Raw genomic sequence first — 18892 nt, 5'->3', positions numbered from 1 at the left:
GTTTCAGTTCTAAGGGAAGTTTTGCAGATTAAATTTACTTTCTGGGTGTCTGTTTGCACAGGGTACTGGTAATCTGTTGATGTAATAACACCAAGAAAGACTGCTTGCGAATATACTGCTACAACAAAACTCAAACTACCTTGACAAGGCAATGTCAAGTATTAAGGACCTTTAGAATGACTTAAAGGCAAATCAACAAATAAAGCAATATTTTTATTTATTTATTTATTGCCATTTTTTAACTGGGTTTGTCCAGCTGGGCCAGAGAACTATTTTCAGTGGAGACAAGAAGAGAAAAGCTCCAGTTACAGACAGTTTACAATATATAAAAGTTCAGTTTACAATCCATAAAAATTCAGTTTATAATACATAAAATTGCAGTTTACAATACAAATACATAAACATTCACAGTGTAAGATAACAAAATGAGTAAGATAAATCACATCAGTAGCTGTATACACAACAGTAGCACAACATGTTCAGTGAAATGCTACTATCAGAGCAATCCATAAAAGTTAGAAGTAGTGAAGTACTGTGCATGTTAAGGAAATAGTATTTTAGTTTAGGAGGAGTACAATTGTGAGGTGTGAGAGATGAGAATGCATGTATAAGGTGGAAGGGTGGCAGGAGGTAGATTAAGATGCTAAGGCAATAAGAGGGAAAAATTGGAAAGATTAGGAGTAAAGGATAGTAGTGGAATTAGGTAGGATGATGACAGGTACAAGTTTTGGTGCTAAGTAAGTGAAGTCTGAGTTCTTTTTTAAATTGTACAGGGTGGGTAATGGAGTGTATGTGTGTTGGAAGTTTATTCCAAGCTTGGGATACAGAGGATTTGTACAGAAGTACAATATCACAATAACAGTTAGGGACACAACTGAATCACCTACAGCCATGTTTGTACAATATCACTCTAACAGTTAGGGACACAACTGAATCACCTACAGCCATGTTTGTATATCACAATAACAGTTAGGAACACAACTGGATCACCTACAGTCATGTTTGTACAATATCACTCTAACAGTTGGGAACACAACTGAATCACCTACAGCCATGTTTGTACAATATCACTCTAACAGTTAGGAACACAACTGAATCACCTATAGCCATGTTTGCACAATATCACTCTAACAGTTAGGAACACAACTGAATCAACTACAGCCATGTTTGTACAATATCACTCTAACAGTTAGGAACACAACTGAATCACCTACAGCCATGTTTGTACAATATCACTCTAACAGTTAGGAACACAACTGAATCACCTACAGCCATGTTTGTACAATATCACTCTAAACAGTTAGGCAACACAACTGAATCACCTACAGCCATGTTTGTACAATATCACTCTAAACAGTTAGGAACACAACTGAACCACCTACAGCCATGTTTGTACAATATCACTCTAACAGTTAGGAACACAACTGAATCACCTACAGCCATATTTTACACTGTTGAGTGGCTAGCCCTGCCCTGGCACACAGTCTGTGATCCATGTTCTCCTATCTTGAGGATACTGTGCACCACAGTAGATGCCCAAAGCAGTTGGTCTATATAACTCTTTCTCTTATAGAGCACCATGTAGAGTCTGTGCTGCTGCCCACAGCTCCATTCATTGGTGAGTTTGACATGGAAACACTCAATGTGATTTTTGATGGGAGAAGGAACCCCATAGAGACACAGGGAGATCATGCAAACTCCAAACAGGCATTGGCCGGAGGCCAGGATTGAACTTTGTGCATGGGTGGTGAAGACCTTAGCCATTATATCAACTATATATGAAATAAGAAAGCCAAAGAAGCTGAAATGAAAGGTGTACAACACAGTGGTGTGACCAGTACTACTGTATGGAATGGAAACCTTGGCAGTAAAGGCAGAGCAGTTGAGGAAGCTAATGGTGATAGGATGAACTGCCTGAGATGGGTGGTAGGATGCACACTGTGAGAAAGATGATGAAATGACAACATCAGAGCATAAACCAAAGTAGCTCCAAATGCATTAAAAGGTTAAAGAGAACAGATTACGGTGGTTTGGGCACATGTGAAGTAAAGCAGAAAACAGTCTGGTGAAAATGATTTGGGACAGACAGGAAGAAGGCAAGAGGTAATGAGGGCATTCAGCAAAGAGATGGTACAGGGCACCCTTGCCTAACCCCATTTACAAATGGTAATTGGCCTCACAGCAAAGGGCCCTATTCGTATTACTGCAGATGGGCCTTGGTATATAGCCGAGACTGTCTCTATGGACATGGGAAGAAATTGAAAAAATGATAATATGTCAAATAAGTAACGCCATTTTAATGTAGTCAAAAGCCTTTTTAGGTAACCACAGATAGCATAGCAGTGGGAAAATTATGAAGAGTAGAAAGGGACATTGGGCTGCATGGTTTTTCAGAAAACCCACCTGATCCTGATATATTAAAGATGGAAAGATCGATATTATTCTAACCACCCAAAGCTTCATATAAATCTTATTATTTGTATTAAGTAGAGAGACTGGCTTGTAACTGGAGGGGAGGGATGCATCTTTACCTGGTTTGAATAATGGGACTATGAGAAACTGTCTCCTTGAGGAAGGAATCATTAACTGGCCATGTGAAGCTGACCTTGTGGCAAAAAAAGTTTAATTGCTGCAGAAGGGAGATGTTTGCATAATTGTGCAGGCAAACCATCACTGTCAGGAACCTTATTAGGTTTCAGTTTTTAAATACTTGCAACTATCTCTTGTCTTGTGATGGAATAACAGTGAAGGGTTTATAAAAAGGGTAGACCAAGTAAGCGAGACATTTTTCAAGCCTTCTGGGTCAGCGTACATTTTATAGTATTGTTCAAACTTCTACGATATATGATTAAAGGATGCTGAAGGAACACCTTTATCTCCCCTGGACAAACCTAGTGGAGTACAGTGAAATAAATTTCTTGCATTTTCCAACCAGCCAGAGTCATTAACAGTCACGGTTAAACCATGGTTGCAGAATAAAGCTAGGAAAGTCATCATTATTCTCAATGCTAACTGAGGAAAGACAAAAGATTATAATAAAAAAAAAATCTGTTGTTTCGGTTACTTATAAGCTCAAGTCCAAAAGCTAAACAAGAATGAGCTTTTAAATGGCTGAAGTGCATTCTCTGGTCTCAATATTGGTTTCCTTTTCCATTTCTCTCACTGCTCCATTATCTCATTCTTTATCTGACTCCCTGTTCCTCTGGGACATGTCTGTGCCTGGAATGGAAACAGGAAGTGCACAGGCAAAATGGGTTCCACTTGGAACAGTAATGAGCAGGTGAAGTTCCCTGATGCCCTCGTCAAATTCCCCCTGTTAGTATAAATGCTACCTCAGGTGTCCCCTGAAAAAAGGCTAAAACAGCAGTGGATCTAACCCTGTCAACAAAAGATAAATAAATAAACAAATAACTAAAATAAATAATTAACAATTTAATCATTTAATTCATACAAACATATGTACATACTGAGATACTGATTTCAGACAAGCTTTCTATATCAGACTATATACATTATATGTATTCTCAGAAGGAAATCATTTTTGAAGATTCTTCTCCTTCGGGCTTTCTTGTTTTTCGCTTAAGATAGGTTTACTCAGAATTACTGCTCTCTTTCAGAAACTCTGGAGAGAGTGTTAGTAAGTGTGTTTAAATTATTTTTCAGTTTCTTCTTCATCAATTGATGTGCACATTTCATCAGTAGGTTAACGACCTAGTGGAGAAGAAAGAGAGCAGGGTAATGAACATTTGCCATGTGGGCTTTTCCAGGAGCAAGACCAAACGTGTGAAGTTTGGTATGATATAAGAGCCAGAGAATCAAACTCTTAAAATATCATCAGATTTCTTACAGCAACAGCAAAGTCTGCCCTGAGGAAGCTGTAGAGATAGAAGTGGTACACAAATACAGAAGTACTTATGTCATAACAAACTTATACGAAGCAATGTAAAGTCTTCCCTGAGGAAGCTGTAGAGATAGAAGTGGTACACAAACAGAAGTACTTATGTCATAACAAACTTACAGTAAGCTATGTAAAGACCATTTTGTAAATGTAGATGTGAAAGCTTATTTTAGAATAAGGTAACTTTCAGTTGAATGCGGTTATCTTTAAGTAAACTGGTATAGTTTTAAATATATTTGTTCAGTAGTATTCAACAGATTTTGTTACTTCCTTATTCTGTAGGTGTACCGATCCGATCATTCTTCTTTATTATTCTGTAGGTGTACCGATCCGATCATTCTACTTTATTATTCTGTAGGTGTACTGATCCGATCATTCTACTTTATTATTCTGTAGGTGTACCAATCCGATCATTCTACTTTATTATTCTGTAGGTGTACCGATCCGATCATTCTACTTTATAATTCTGTAGGTGTACCGATCCGATCATTCTACTTTATTATTCTGTAGGTGTACCGATCCGATCATTCTACTTTATTATTCTGTAGGTGTACCGATCCGATCATTCTACTTTATTATTCTGTAGCTGTACCGATACGATCATTCTACTTTATTATTCTGTAAGTGTACCGATCCAATCATTCTACTTTATTATTCTGTAGCTGTACCGATCCAATCATTCTACTTTATTATTCTGTAGGTGTACCAATCCGATCATTCTACTTTATTATTCTGTAGGTGTACCAATCCGATCATTCTACTTTATTATTCTGTAGGTGTACATATCTACTCGTTCTCAGAGTATTATTTTTCTTATAAACATAATACACATTCAGGCCAGTTGATGACTGTTTGAGACATGCTTCCAGGGAATACTCACCATTTTTTAATACTGTAGCTTTTCAGCAAATTATTCTTGAATAGTGATATTATCTGTCATCATGTCAAAAAGTCTGGCTCTATGGCATAGACAGACGTAGCCATGACTGACTCAGATGAATTGTGTTTGATTAGAGGCTTGGGCAGGAGAGGAACTGGATGAAGTATAGTAGCGAGTGATTAATGTTGACTCATCCATCATAAGTAGAGAGGGACGTTCTTGTTCATATCATTGTGGACACTTACTGGTGATGGTGTGAATGACATGCACTGGATAGAACATGCACTTGACCCTTTCATCCTGTGCTCACACAGTAACCTTCATTAGGCATGTAAAGGACTGTGTACACTTTTAGGGGACAGTGTAGCAGGCCCATATGAGTATGCATCGGTCATAAAGAGAGTCTAAAACCAAAGGAATGAAAACTTCACTGCCAGATGATGGTCTCTAGAGGTCGATCAACTGATTGCAAGAGAAATGATGGTTAACAAGCAACAGGGATAAAGAAATAAACTGTTAGATAATTTTCATATCTATGGTCTCCAACCAAAAACTTCTCTCCTTAACAAATTTTGTGCATTAATTATAAAACATTCATATTTTATTATCTATAATCCATTTACTTACATATCAAAGTCAACCATTTTCTGATGTGATGATTAACTAAACATTTATTTATATTTACTGCTCTTCAGGATTATCCTGAAAATATATCCTTATAGTATCTTGGGCAGTGAAAATATTTTATTAACTCACCATGGCTTGACTAAACTATAGAAAAATATGTTTTAAATGCTTTATTCTAATTAGCAAAGATATTCATAATATTCAATAATTTTTATTCCTTTTTCCAGCTAGGTAAACATAATTATTTCAGAAATTAGGAATAACTTCATTTAAAAAAAAAACAGCTCATGTGTCATTATCTCTACAATATCACCTTTAAGCTTCTACATCAAATTCTTCTAACTTACTTCTTGGAAAAGTCAAATTATTTCATTTGCTTCTCAGAAATAGTTGTAGGAAAATATTTTTGTAATTTCTCTTTGCATTATATCCACCTCTTGAGAAATGTCTCATATTTTCTTTTATTATTTAATTATTTATCATACAAAATGCACCGCATATTTAAACATAAAATAGTGATGACAGAATTGAAAATGCATGTGTAAACGTGTTTTGGTCCAAGCCTAATACACTCATTACACTTTTTCTGAGCTGTCATCTCATCTCTGAGGTCATGATATAGAATTGAGAACAAGTCCTATTGTTTCACCTGCCATGTGGTTAATTCAGACACGTAAAACTGCATTTCCAAAACACAGAGCAAGAAACTGTCTGATTTAATTTTATGTACGTCATGAAAGTGTTTCACTTCTTGCTTTAGAAAACTCATCCTTTTACTTCAGTACCAGAACTGTACACAAGAAAACTGATTTCACAGGACAAAGATGTTCAGAATTATGTGAAATAGCTTTATAATGTTTGTAAACTGAATTGTCTAATGTAATAATGCATCATCTATATATTTAAATAGGTATACAGAGTCACATACCTTCTTGGAAAGAAATCTGGGAATCCTTAATCAGCTTATCATACGTTCTTGCAGTATGAATCATCTGTGGTAAATCATAGACAGTTACGCTTGACTGTGGATATGCTGAGATAAATTTCTTGGCCAAGGCACCTGTATTTCCTGAAAGGTAAAACAATAAAGGTAATTAACTTTAGGCAATAGCTTGGTTTGTGAACTTCTAATTTTTTTTCTGACTGCTTCTTTAGTATTTGTGCGTCATAACCATGTGTGCTGTGCTTGGATGAGGACTGTGAAAAAAGCAAAGACAGTTTTTTGTTATCTGCATTTTATTACACTATCGATGGCTCTGATTTCTTTGTGGATATATACTGCAAACTATTTTGTCATATAGACATGACAAAATAATTTGAAATTCACCATGGATTGTGACCACAGCCAATCAATGTTGCATCATGTTCTGAGAGACAGTATATAAAGACCTGTAGGACACATGACCCCACACAGAATAAACTCTGAAAAGGAACATCATCTCAAATTTAGTATTTTTTTAACTGTGTCATAGATGTATACTCATTATATTTTACCAAGGCAAATGGCCCTGATCCACATAGATAAAATAAGTCTCAGTAGCTCAAAAGGCAGAGCATTCACCTTTGGTATTGGACGATCTGAAGGCTATGGGTTTTATTCCCACCAGATACAGTTGGACTGATTTTCCAGTGCTGACACTGCAGTGCATAAATACATGGGTGCTACACTCCTCACTGAGATAAGATGATAAGCCAAGGCCCCTCTGCCTGAGTGGTGGTAGCTCAGATGGGTGTAAGAGAGTTAAAATGGACTTATCGAAAACGAGAAGGAGAAGTTTCACAACGCTCTGACCAGATTCCCCTAGTCTGTTTAATACCACCTTGGGTCTGTCCTAAAATCCTAATCAACAAAGTGTAACTAAATCAATAACTAAAACAATTACTGTACACAGTAACCGTGTAGTGAGTCTTAGTGGTGTCTTTTGTTAAATGTTGACTCTATAACAGGAGAGTGCACACCTTAGCAAAAATATTCCACCATAAAGAAAGAGGAGTTGTAAGCTGTGAACAGAGGACTTCTTTCTGAGATTGTACCTTCACTTCACTGTAAGTGAACAGTGAAAATATATATCTCACTGCAGATGAGCTAAAGATCTGCAACAGAGATAATACAAAAGGTGAGATTGGACAGGATGTAATGGGGCGTATCACAATCTGAAGATATTCAGCCATATTGCCACTTTAATTCTATATAAAGAAGAATGTCACAATGCACTTGGATAAGAATTCCTTCAATGAAGGGTCTATAATGAAGTGATATTGACAACAATACATTTGAAAGGGAAATTATTGAAATTATATCAGTTGAGCTAAAATATGAACAGTAGAGATAAATGTTGATAAGGACATCTGGGGTAAATTTGAAATTACATTAGTTGATCTAAAAGATTTACAGTAGATATAAATGTGACAAGGACATCTGGAGTAGAAGCAAGGAGGGAGTATGACTGAGATGAGTAGGATGTAAGGGTAATGCGAGTGGGTAGTCTAGCAGGGCATGGCTCCTTCATGGACTCTAATCCTCAGATGTATGCGAGGCAAAAGAGAATAAGATTAGCCTCTTTGGGGATTAAACAAAATAGGAGCAGCTGTAAAGAACAAATAAATGAAAACATGAGAGCATGTTGTTCAGCTGCAGAGAAAGACTCACTGCCAACAAGTGCAAAGTGTTACACTTGGGTCGCAACATTCCTGGGGTAAAGTATCAGCTTTGGGTGGCTACAGTTGATGAAAAATAACAAAAAAAGGATGGGAAGAGTGTATAACATTTTAGAAGTAACTGAATGCAAAAAATGTCACCAGTGATGTCCCACAAGACTGTCAGAGTCCCCTCCTCTTTAGTATATAAGTCTGTGACTTCAAAGCTGATAAGACTATGGTGAACCAAGATTCGGTTGACTGAAAATTCTGGGTACAAGAGCTGAATCAAATAAATTGTTGATATATTAACCTTGAACTTACTCACAGTAATACGATCAAATGGAGGGACAGATATCTAACACAGTGTATAACCTATTTTTTTAATAGGCTACCTTTATGTTTTAAGCAGAGTACTTCCCTAGCAAAATTTAAAATCAGTGTAGAAGACTGGATGGATAACACACATTTTCACTGAGGATATGTGGAGAAAGTCTCCTTAATGGAGGACAATCCAAGTCTCTCACAGAACTGGGTGATTTGGCTAGGCTTTATTGCCAAGTTGTACCCTTGGGAAGATCAAGAATAAACATGCTAAAGCTTCTGCTTCACTGTGCCTTCATCAGGACACATCTTGAGTACTGTGTGCCATGTGTGTATTTATGCAGGCTAAAATATGACAACTGCATCAAACTATAGGACAAAGTCATAATGAAGGCTAGTATAAGGGTGTGTGGAATTTACAAGAAAGGGTAAAGCTAGGGGGGGGGGGTTGAATAGACCAACCACTTTAGGCATCAACTGAGGTGCACAGAATCCTCTAGATAAGAGAATACTGACCTAAGAGTATCCACCATATCAAATTTAGCCTCACAGTGGTATAAACACGTATGCTAGGAGATTTGGTCACATTGAATGGTCTTACCAAAAATGGGCATGGGTATTTACCAGAGACAAGTTGGTTAAGAAGTTGGCCTACTCTGACCTACTCCAGGGGCAATGACAATGGTGGGAGGGATCTATGTACCTTTATTCGTCAGTGTGTGCCTGCCATAAAGCCCAGTAACCCTGGTCAGTAAGCTAATGGTTATCAGGTGTCCAGTTGCTCAGCTCGGGTTACTTGTGATAGTTCTGTTGAGTGAAAGCTTGACATATTTCTAATCAACCTGCCTAACGTGAACTAATGACTGGTAAACTCAGTATAGGTTTACTGACAGAATGTAGCTTGGAGTGGATGACATGATGGTAAGGAGGAAGAGGCGGGAAATCCTCCGTATCCAGGACACAAGATGGAAGGCCAGTGCAGCAAAGCCACATGGCTTGGGATACAGTCTATTACTCAGAAGGAGGACAGACTAGAAATGGTGTCAGAACTGTGGTGAGGGAGAGGTACCAGAAGACAGTGAGGGATGACACCAAAATTAGTGATAGAAACATGACAATCAGACTCCACTGTATTGATATGGCAGTATTCATAATCTCAGCCTATGCCTCCTAGCAGGGTTGCAACAATGAGGAAGACCGCGTTAATGCAAAAGCTGCAGGAGCTACTAGATAAAGCTGGACAACATGAGCTGGTGTCAATAATGCAGGACTTAAATGTACATATCGTGATGGATAGAACAGGATATGAGGACTGTCAGAGCTCACATGGGTGTAGCAACAGGAATAAAAAAAGGAGATGCCATTCTAGACTTCTATTTGGAAAATGGCTTGATGTTGGTCAACACATGGTTCAGCAAGACAGACAATCACAAAATCATGTAGAAGAATCACCAGCATGTAACTTAGGGAGCCTTCCTCCTAGTAAGGAAAGGGCGCTGGGGTGGAATCAGTGATGCCAAAGTCATCCCAGGTGAAACAGTCATACCTCAGAATAAAGCAGTAGTGGCCACAATCAACTGCAAGCAGTGGTCAGAGAAGGCTCTAAGGTCAACAGAGACTAGGCTGAAGCCCTAAAAGGTGACTAGAACAAAAGCACAGGAGCTGAAGGAAACACATGGGGCTCAAGGCAACACGCAGGGCTCTAGCACTTCAGGAAGAAAATGAACTAGGTGAAGCTGAAGAAGAATGACAGGCTACAGAACAGAAATGTGCCGAGTCAGGTATGGGAATATAAGGATAGATGGTGGAATACAGACGTCCAGGAAGTTATCAAAAGGAAGATGTAGCACAGGAAAAAATGGGAGACATTAAAGTTGGATCAGGCTAAGAAAAAATACTGATTGAATAACATATAAGCTAAGAGAGCAGTCACAATAGCAAGGAACAGGACATCTGAGACACTCCACCAGCTTCTGAAAAGTGACCAGCCGATGGTAAAAAAAAAAATATATATATATATATATTAGTTTTTTTATTTAACATTTGTTTACAAAGGAAAGTCCAACTTGGAACAAAGACAATTTTCAGCAGTGGCCCAGTGAGAAATGTAGCAGATACATGTCTTCAAAACATGGAAGGAAACTAGAGCACCCAGAGGAAACTCACACAAACACAAGAAGGCTATGCAGACTCTGCAGAAAAGGTACCCCACTCAAGAACTGACCTAGAGAACCTCTTGCTGTGAGGCAACAATACAACCGCTGCACCACTGTGCCATCCAGGTTGAAAGGTAAAGACAGAAAGATAAAGAAGACAGCCATCAGATCTTAGCAACTACCTGCTCAACAGTCCACAGGACATCAATGAAAGATGAGGGGAGTACTTCCAGCAGCTTGTGAATGAAGAAAATCCTACAGAAGTTGTACTGCCCGAGAAACAACCTACGATGAAATAGGAGGTGGAGCACACCACAGAAGAAGTAAGAATAGCACTAAGGAAAATGAAGTCAGGGAAAGCAGCAGGCTTACATGAGGTGACAGCAGTTAAGTTCAAAATGTTGGGTGAGGTTTCAGACAAATGACTGTAGAAGGTATTCTCTTAGCATCGTGGAGAGTAAGAATATCCCAGGAATGGTTCATGTCACACTGCATGAATGTCCTGGAGAGGGTGACTGATAAATGAATATCCAGAGCAGTAGATAGTAAGATGGGAGATGAGCAATTTGGATTCAGAAATGGTTGTAGCTCTATTGACCTGAGGTTTGCAGTAACACAAAGTTGAGAAGATGCTAGAGATAAGAGAGTCCAAATGGACTTTCCTAGATTTGGCGAAAGCATATGACAAGACCCCAAGAAAGTTGATTTGGACAGTCATCAGGTGGTTCAAAGTCCCAGAGGCATTGGTAAAATTAGTGCAAGTTATGTACAAAGGCCCTGAACAGTGTTTGTACTCACAGAGGCATTCACAATAGGAGTGGATTTGCATCAGCCTTCAGCTCCGAGACCACTGGTGCTCATACTGCTGATAATGTCAGCAAACAAGTTGGGGGGGGGGATCAGCAAAGGTGGTGCACGTAGGCTATGTGGCATCAAAGAAAGTAGGACTGTGGCATTGAACTGTGAAATAATTACAGACTCCGAACAAGAACTTTAGCAAATGATAGGGAAAAGGAATGCAAACATGAAAGCACATTGGTTCATAGGTGTTTACTGGGCTAACAAACACAAGGGCCTTTATAAGCCTAGCCATGCATCCCAAATCTCTGACAAATTCTGGCACCCTTGATAAGTGTAAGCAAGGGGCTTGGGAGATGAAACATTTACAATCGGGGCCTGGGAGAAAAAAACATTTACAGCCTGCCTGTGTCCATTAGACACATGGTACCAAACCAGGGATGAATTTCCTGTTTCCCTATCCAATTGTCGAAGTTACAATTGAATTGGGTTAGACAAGAACTCTGCTTCACATGGACAGGAAACCTGTTACAGAGATGGGGTAGTCTCTGAGATACCTAAATGTCCCTCCAGCAGTCCCTATTTATATCACAGGCAGGGGTTAAGTCTTTAAAATGGCTAACAGTGGTGATGTTTGCTTTGTGGATATGAAAGAGGCCAATCAGAGTGGCAGGCAAAGATTTCCCCTCAGCAGCATGTAGGAAACAGAACACAGGGATAGGACCTTGAGACAGTCTGCATATGGCATGTAATTAAGCCCTGTATTCTTTTATTGAGGAACCTTGTGGACATTACAAATGCTAGATATGCCTGGTTAGGTACATACCAAAGGGGTCATTGTATTTAGTGACAGGTCTCATGAATGCCGAATACAGTGTTATGTGACTTCCTTGGACCTATTTACCATACCTTTGTTTATAAGTTGCACAACATAGAATGATTTTCTCCCTACTGTAGACACAAGGTAGTCACAAAGTCTAGATTACTGTCTATGTGTGTCCCCAAGTCCCTGACTACTGCGTCAACCCTTAGGGGTGTGTTGTCAATCTGACAGTTACCAGGGGTGGATGACTTCCCGAAGGATACTATTATGCATTTCTTGGCATTTAGTTTTAATCCATGGCCATGGCACCAGTTGTCTGTCAGTGTCAGCCCTTCCTGGAGAACATTTCTGTCAGTGTGGGATTCAGTGAGAGTTCCTAATTTGCAATTGTCTGCAAATTTAGTCATCCAGAGGCCAGTGACATTGGCCTTGACTTCAGAGAAGTAAATGCCAAAAAGGAGTAGTCCCAGAACTGTTCCCTGAGGGACTCTGCTTGTGACTGGCTACTCTGTAGAAGTGGACTCCCCAGTTCTTACTTCCTGGGTTCTGTTTCTGAGAAAGTTGTCTATCCATCAGGTGGCATGCAGGTTTGTACCTAGCCTCTTGAGTTTGTCAGCAATGCCTGAGTGTGGTGTTGTGTCCAATGCCTTGGCCAGATCAAGCTAGGCAGTGTGAACCATTTTGCCCTCATCCATTGCTTTGGTAACTTTCTCAAAGAAGTCCACCAGGATGAGTAAGCATGACCTGTCCTTGGCAAAACCAAATTGGGTTGGGTCCAGTGTGTGGAGGTTTACTATGTAATTACTGATCATTTCCATGATAATCTTTCCATGACTTTGATATGAGACTAGTGAGACTTATAGGTCTGTAATTTCCAGGGTCTGTAGATGGCCCATGTTTGTGCAGAGGATTTATTGTTGCTGTTCTCTATGCATGAGGCATGAAGCCTGTCTTGAGGATAACATTAAATAGCAGTTCCAGACAGACCAATAGATCATGTTTCATACTATTTAGAAGGCATCCTGGGATATTATCTCAACCCATTAATGTGCTGTTCTTGGCCTTGGATAGAACATTAAGGACCCTTTCCCTTGTGATAATGGGGGAGTTATATTTGATGGTATTTCCTGAGGGAAGATTGATGGGGAGTGAGGGGTAAAGTTGGGGCTGAATTTGTTGTTCAGTAGGTTTGCTATATCTTCTGGCTCAGTATAGGTTCATAGGATGATACTAGCCTATTGGCCTGGAGGCCGTTATAAGCCTATCCAAGAATTTTGCCCATGTTCCCTCAAAGTTGGCACCTGTTTCCCCTGTCCAGCAGAGACACCAGTGGGATCTCAGGGGTATATTTTCTGCTTCCCATCCAGTCATCCAGGTTCCTCTTAAAGAGTGCTAGAGAGGTACTCTGCATGATATGGACAGGGAGTCTATATAACAGACAGGGGAGTCTTTGGGACACAAATCTATCCCACCAACAAGTTCTATTAATGTCACAGACCAGGTTAAGGCTTTGCAAGTGGGTTGCAAGAGTGGCAAGTTGAGTTTGTCTTATGGATATGGAGCAACTCCATCAAGGCTAGGTCAGAAATGGCATTGTATGCAAGACACCGGTCACCTCTGAGCAGTCTGTATGAGACTGAGTAGAGGGACGGGGCTTTTAACCTATCTGTAGTAGAGGGACAGGGCTTTTAGCCTATCTGTATAAGATAGTTGTTTGAAACCCTGGATTTTCCTGGTCAGGAACCTCTGTGGTCTCTCCAGCTGCTGCATGTGCTTGGCAAGGTACATGCCAAAGGGAGCATTGTACTCGATAATGGGTCTGATAAGGGAGGAGTACAGGGATGTTATGACCTCCTTGTTCATGGATGAAACACCCTTATATATGAGGTGGGCCATGTAGAAAGCCTTCCATACAACGGAGGCAATGTGGTGGTCAAAAGTCAGGTTGCCATCAACCTGGGTGCCCAAGTCCCTCACGACTGATTGCATGCTTAATGCATTGTTATTAATGTGATAATTAGTGGGGATGACGTTTTCCCCAAAGGGGATAATGATGCATTTCTTGGCATTCAGTTTGAGGCCATGCTTCTGGCACCAGTCATTAGTTTGGGTAGGGCCCTCTTGGAGGATGTTCACATCACAAGGTGAATGTTAGACAGTGCCCAGCTTGCAGTTATCTGCAAACTTGGTCAGCCACATACCACTGGTCCTGGATTGCACCTCAGAAAAGTATGCCCCAAACAGAAGATGCCCCAAAACCAATCCTTGGGGTACACTGCTCATTACAGGTCTACTACTAGAGATGGCTTCCCCTACTTTGACAGAGTGGGTTCTATCAGTGAGACAGTTATCTATCAGTCTAGTAATGTATGGGCTGATGCCTTGCTGGGAGAGTTTAGGTGGTGCCATTTACAATGTACACAGTTGTGCTGTGACCATAGCTAAAGAATACCTTATGGTTTTCTGTGGCCAAATCTACCTCAAATTTGGCTTTGGTAGACTTTATTTGTCCTCCGAGTTGCTTGTTTAATTTGATGAGTGTTTTTATCCTGCTGGGTGCTGCACCTCCTAATTTTTGTCATGATTTTCTTCCTCTGTTATACAGCCTTTGTGATTCCACCAAGTGGCTTGTTTTTTGAGTTAGTTCTGTACTTCTTTCTAATGGGTGCAGCTGCCTCCGTGCTATTAACATGCTTTTATGGGGTTTCTGTGAACAGTTCTGCACAGGCAGCAGTGTTCTCAGGGTTTATGGAGGCTTGAGATTTTTCCAGGTTATCACTTAATGGTAAGAAGTTAGCCTTAGAGAAGTTGCTGAATATTCCAGGGTTAGCTGGGGTTCCAGGTTTTATTTTTAGAAAGGAGACCATTTTATTGTCTGACCTTACCAGAGAAGACATTATACTTGGGGGTGTGCAGCACTCTCCCATATTAGTGAGGACCAGATCCAGTGTGGTTGAACCTGCCATACCTCTCAACTGTACAGACTTTCGCAGAATGTCCAGATTTTTGCCTCATATTTTTGGTCCATTTTTCATAAAACTGGTTTTCTGGCAAATTAGTGGCAGATCATTAAAGACTGAAGTTAGAAAATAATGACAGACATTTGAATTTCAGACTTCATACCCTTCATTTATGCTAATGCAAAACCTGTTCTTCTATTAACTTTCTAAGTTTGTAAGAGCAATATTTAAAAATTGTTCCTGTTTTTGGGCATTTGTCCCACTTTTATGTATGTTTTGTGTAGATTTCTTGCTCTAAGAGGTTGAGAGATATGTTGTACCTTTGACTGGTGTATTGACAATCTGGTCCGGGGAGTTTGTGTTTACAAAATCCAGGAATATCTGTGCCTGTGCATTTGGTGTTGTATATGATTCCCTGTTAATAGTGGGAGTAATTAAAGTCACCTATGAATATGGTACTGGATTGGATAGTGTTTCCAAGAAATCTAAATACACGGTATGCGTTTCCTGGGCCACAGAGGGGGACCTATAATTTGCAAGAAAGTGGTATGGGATTTTTGCCTATGGTGATTTGAATGTAGAGAAGCTCAAGTGCATTGTCTTATTTGACCAGCCTTGAGGTATATTTATTTTTGATGCAAATTGAGGCACCTCCACCTATAGTCCTTGTCTGTGTAGTAGCTGGTCTAAATGTGTGGAAGGCACTATAACCTTGTACTGTTGATGTGCTCTCAGCAGCTTTAAACCATGTCTCAGTTACCTCACAGATGTCAGCATTTTCTAGGGCAAAGATAGCTTCGAGGGAGTGAATTTTTTTTGTAGACTCCTAGCACTGAGCAGTAATACCTTTAGATTTTCTTGGTTTTGATTTGCTATGTCGGAATTACTTTCAGTTTGCCATTGTCTAAAAAAGGCACTATGGGGTAGACAATATTTTAGCTAATATTCTAAAGCCTAGAGGGGGGAGGTACAAACCATCTCATGCAAAGCAGCGTGGTCTGTTTGCCATCCCCTTCCACGCTGACAAATATTGCACCCCCTTAGAATGACACCAGAAACTAAGCCAATTATTAGTCACTCATCTTTTGTTCATATTGTGGCATTATCCTTGGAGAAGGTAAAATGCTGCTCAGTGCTAGGCTCATACCAGTCTGGGACACATATTCCAAGAGCTTCATGATGTCTCTCTTCATATAGACTAGGAAGGTACATCTCAGGTCATTCAGACCCACATGGACTATGACTGAGTCATACTGGTACTTCTGGTCCAGTGACCTGAGTGCATGCATAATATGGAGGATAATAGCCCCTGATAGCAACTGACTGTGACTTTCTCCTTATTCAGCATGGGGAGAGGGACATACATTACTGTGTCTCACAATGGATTCTCCAGTGACCAGAACTTTGGATTGTGTGGTGGCTTGCCTTATGGGCTTAGGTGTAGAGGCTCCATGAGATGTGGCCATAATGGTTGATGTGGGTGTTATTTTGAAAGAGTGCATTTGGGGCTGCTGACGATATTTATATGTATACTTCATCTTGGAGGTCTTTGGGGTTTAGGAAGGTTACATTTAAGTGCCTCAGCATATGTGGGTCTATTTGTCTACTTTGAATTGTGTGTGATGGGTGGAGCATATGTACTACTGACAACCATACTGACATTAGGAGTACTTTTATGTGACAGCTTTGCCTCCAGTGACATTGTGTAAATACATCTCTCACATACCATATCAGTTTGTTTCAGAATTTACTTGTTGTCAGTAAACATGAGGCAATTTCTACAATACCTTAGGATGCACATATCCACCAAGCTGGTAAGGGAGATAGTGGTAAAGTTCATATCTATGGCAACAGACACCTTTTATTGACAGACAGTCAGAGTAAGACTATAAAGCAATGTCAAGAGTAACTCTGGGGGCAGTACTTGTCACTACAAACTAGGTGTCCTGTGTACAACTCCGTATTGGTGAAATTTTATGTACTCTCCGCACAGAAAAAATGTCACTCAAGCTGTCTGTGTTTATATAGGGTACTGCCAAACACTTAAGGGGAAACTAATAAGTAGACCTGATGATTTATGGATAAAGTATTTAGGTGGATATTCTGAAGTTGAAAACAAATCAAGCAGTGCTAACTGAAAATAAAACGTTAGCTTGTAAAGACTGATGAAAAGCGGGCAGTCACATGAATATCTACTGCAAGGCTACTACATGGGAAATCTGAGTACAGATAAGACAGTTGTAATGGCAGCAAATGGGGGAAAACAGAAAAAGATGAAAACTGATATAGAAGGGGAAAATAGTGGAACAAGTTACCAACTTTGAGTATCTGAGGGGTGGGTGAGGGGTAGGGAAGTCTGCAGTGGTAACTAGCAACTTCAATTCAAAGGGGGGTCAGGAGGCAATGGAATGGGTTATACTAAATGGAACTGGATGGAGCTCTTTTACACTACATCAGTAACCTTTATCTGTGATCAAAAATATGCCTTTCATTCATTTTCATTGATAGACTGCTCAGTATGCCCCACTTATTATAGTCACTTTACTGACCATATGTACAACTCACATGTTCATAGGTCCATAGGTTCATAGGTTAGTACTAGGCTAACTGCCTTTGCGAGCCACTGTAAGCCTAGCTAATTATCTTTTGTGAGACTCAAACCCTGCACCTTGTGTTTGTAAGGCAAACACCTTAACCATTAGGCCACCCTCCCAACCCCCCAAATGTCAAAATATACTCAACAAGGCCAGCCTTAGGTAAATTGGAATCCTTGACAAAGGACTCTAAGCCCCCCCCCCCCCCACACACACACATTGCACACTGGCTCCCCTGAACTTCCCCAGTGCCTATCCACTATTTTTCCGTTAGCCAAGCCCACAATATTCCTTATTTCTTTCTTGATTTTTCACAATTTGTCTTACTCTTTAGCTCCCACTCATACTTTTAACAAGTGAAATAAATCTGGGGGAAGTAAGTGAATTAAGCTGAGGGAATTCACAATGGTATCCTGGAACTTTTTTACAAATGTTTGGATTAATGATGGTCTGGGCAAAAGGCATGTGTAAGGAAAGAAATTTATTCTTATTTTTGTTTTCTTTCAATGAAAAATAAGTTGAGTCTGTTGCTTAATATCTGAAACTAATAAAGACGTGGTTCAATAAATTAAAAAAAAACTGAGAAGACAAATGCATAAATATACAAATCCTATCTGTGACAAGTGCCTACCTTCCTCCACCTCCAAAGAAAGATAGTTACCTTTTGGGTACCCCCCCACCTCATGTTAGATTAGGGCAAAAGTAAAAGTGCAAATGACCGGAGGCATATATTATATAGATGAGGGTCTGGGAGAAAAAAAACAAAGGCCATGAATAAAACCCACAGAAAGATAGGGAGCATATGCAGACTCCATAATGAAGTAATCACAGCCAGAGAACTAAGCACTGTTAGATGGCAACACTACTCAAGTGTGACACTGCACCAGCAATTACCTTCTGTCACACACATGCAGCCCACACAGCACGAAAGAGAGCCATTTACTTAGTACAATGCTGAGGTCTGACTGTGGTGGAGAGTAAAAAAAAAATTATGGCCAAGTTGCTACTTTTAGAGTCATAGGAATTTTTCTTCTCAGCTCACTGATGTCAGAATACAGCATGTGACCCGCACACTCCATTTCATATATGTCTCAACCTCTCTTCTTAAAAATAGAGGAGAAAGCCAAAAATAATAGTGGACAAATGGCCAAAATGAGGGATAACTATAAGTTCATAGTTATATACTAGGCTAACA

General features: G+C 39.8%; 1 protein-coding gene across 1 annotated transcript in view; it reads right to left on the bottom strand.

Annotated features, from left to right (window-relative positions):
- Window positions 1–18892, bottom strand: part of LOC122813602 (acetylserotonin O-methyltransferase-like) — a 237282-nt gene that overhangs the window by 87957 nt on the left and 130433 nt on the right. Inside the window, exon 5 of the mRNA XM_044086017.1 lies at window positions 6334–6474. Within this exon, the coding sequence (XP_043941952.1) occupies window positions 6334–6474 (141 nt within the window). The remainder of the gene's footprint in view (window positions 1–6333; window positions 6475–18892) is intronic.

This window comes from Protopterus annectens, chromosome 1.part1 (genome assembly GCF_019279795.1).
Source record: "Protopterus annectens isolate FY-2018-M chromosome 1.part1, PAN1.0, whole genome shotgun sequence".
NCBI lineage: Eukaryota > Metazoa > Chordata > Ceratodontiformes > Protopteridae > Protopterus > Protopterus annectens.
This window is presented reverse-complemented; position numbering and strand designations above follow the sequence as displayed.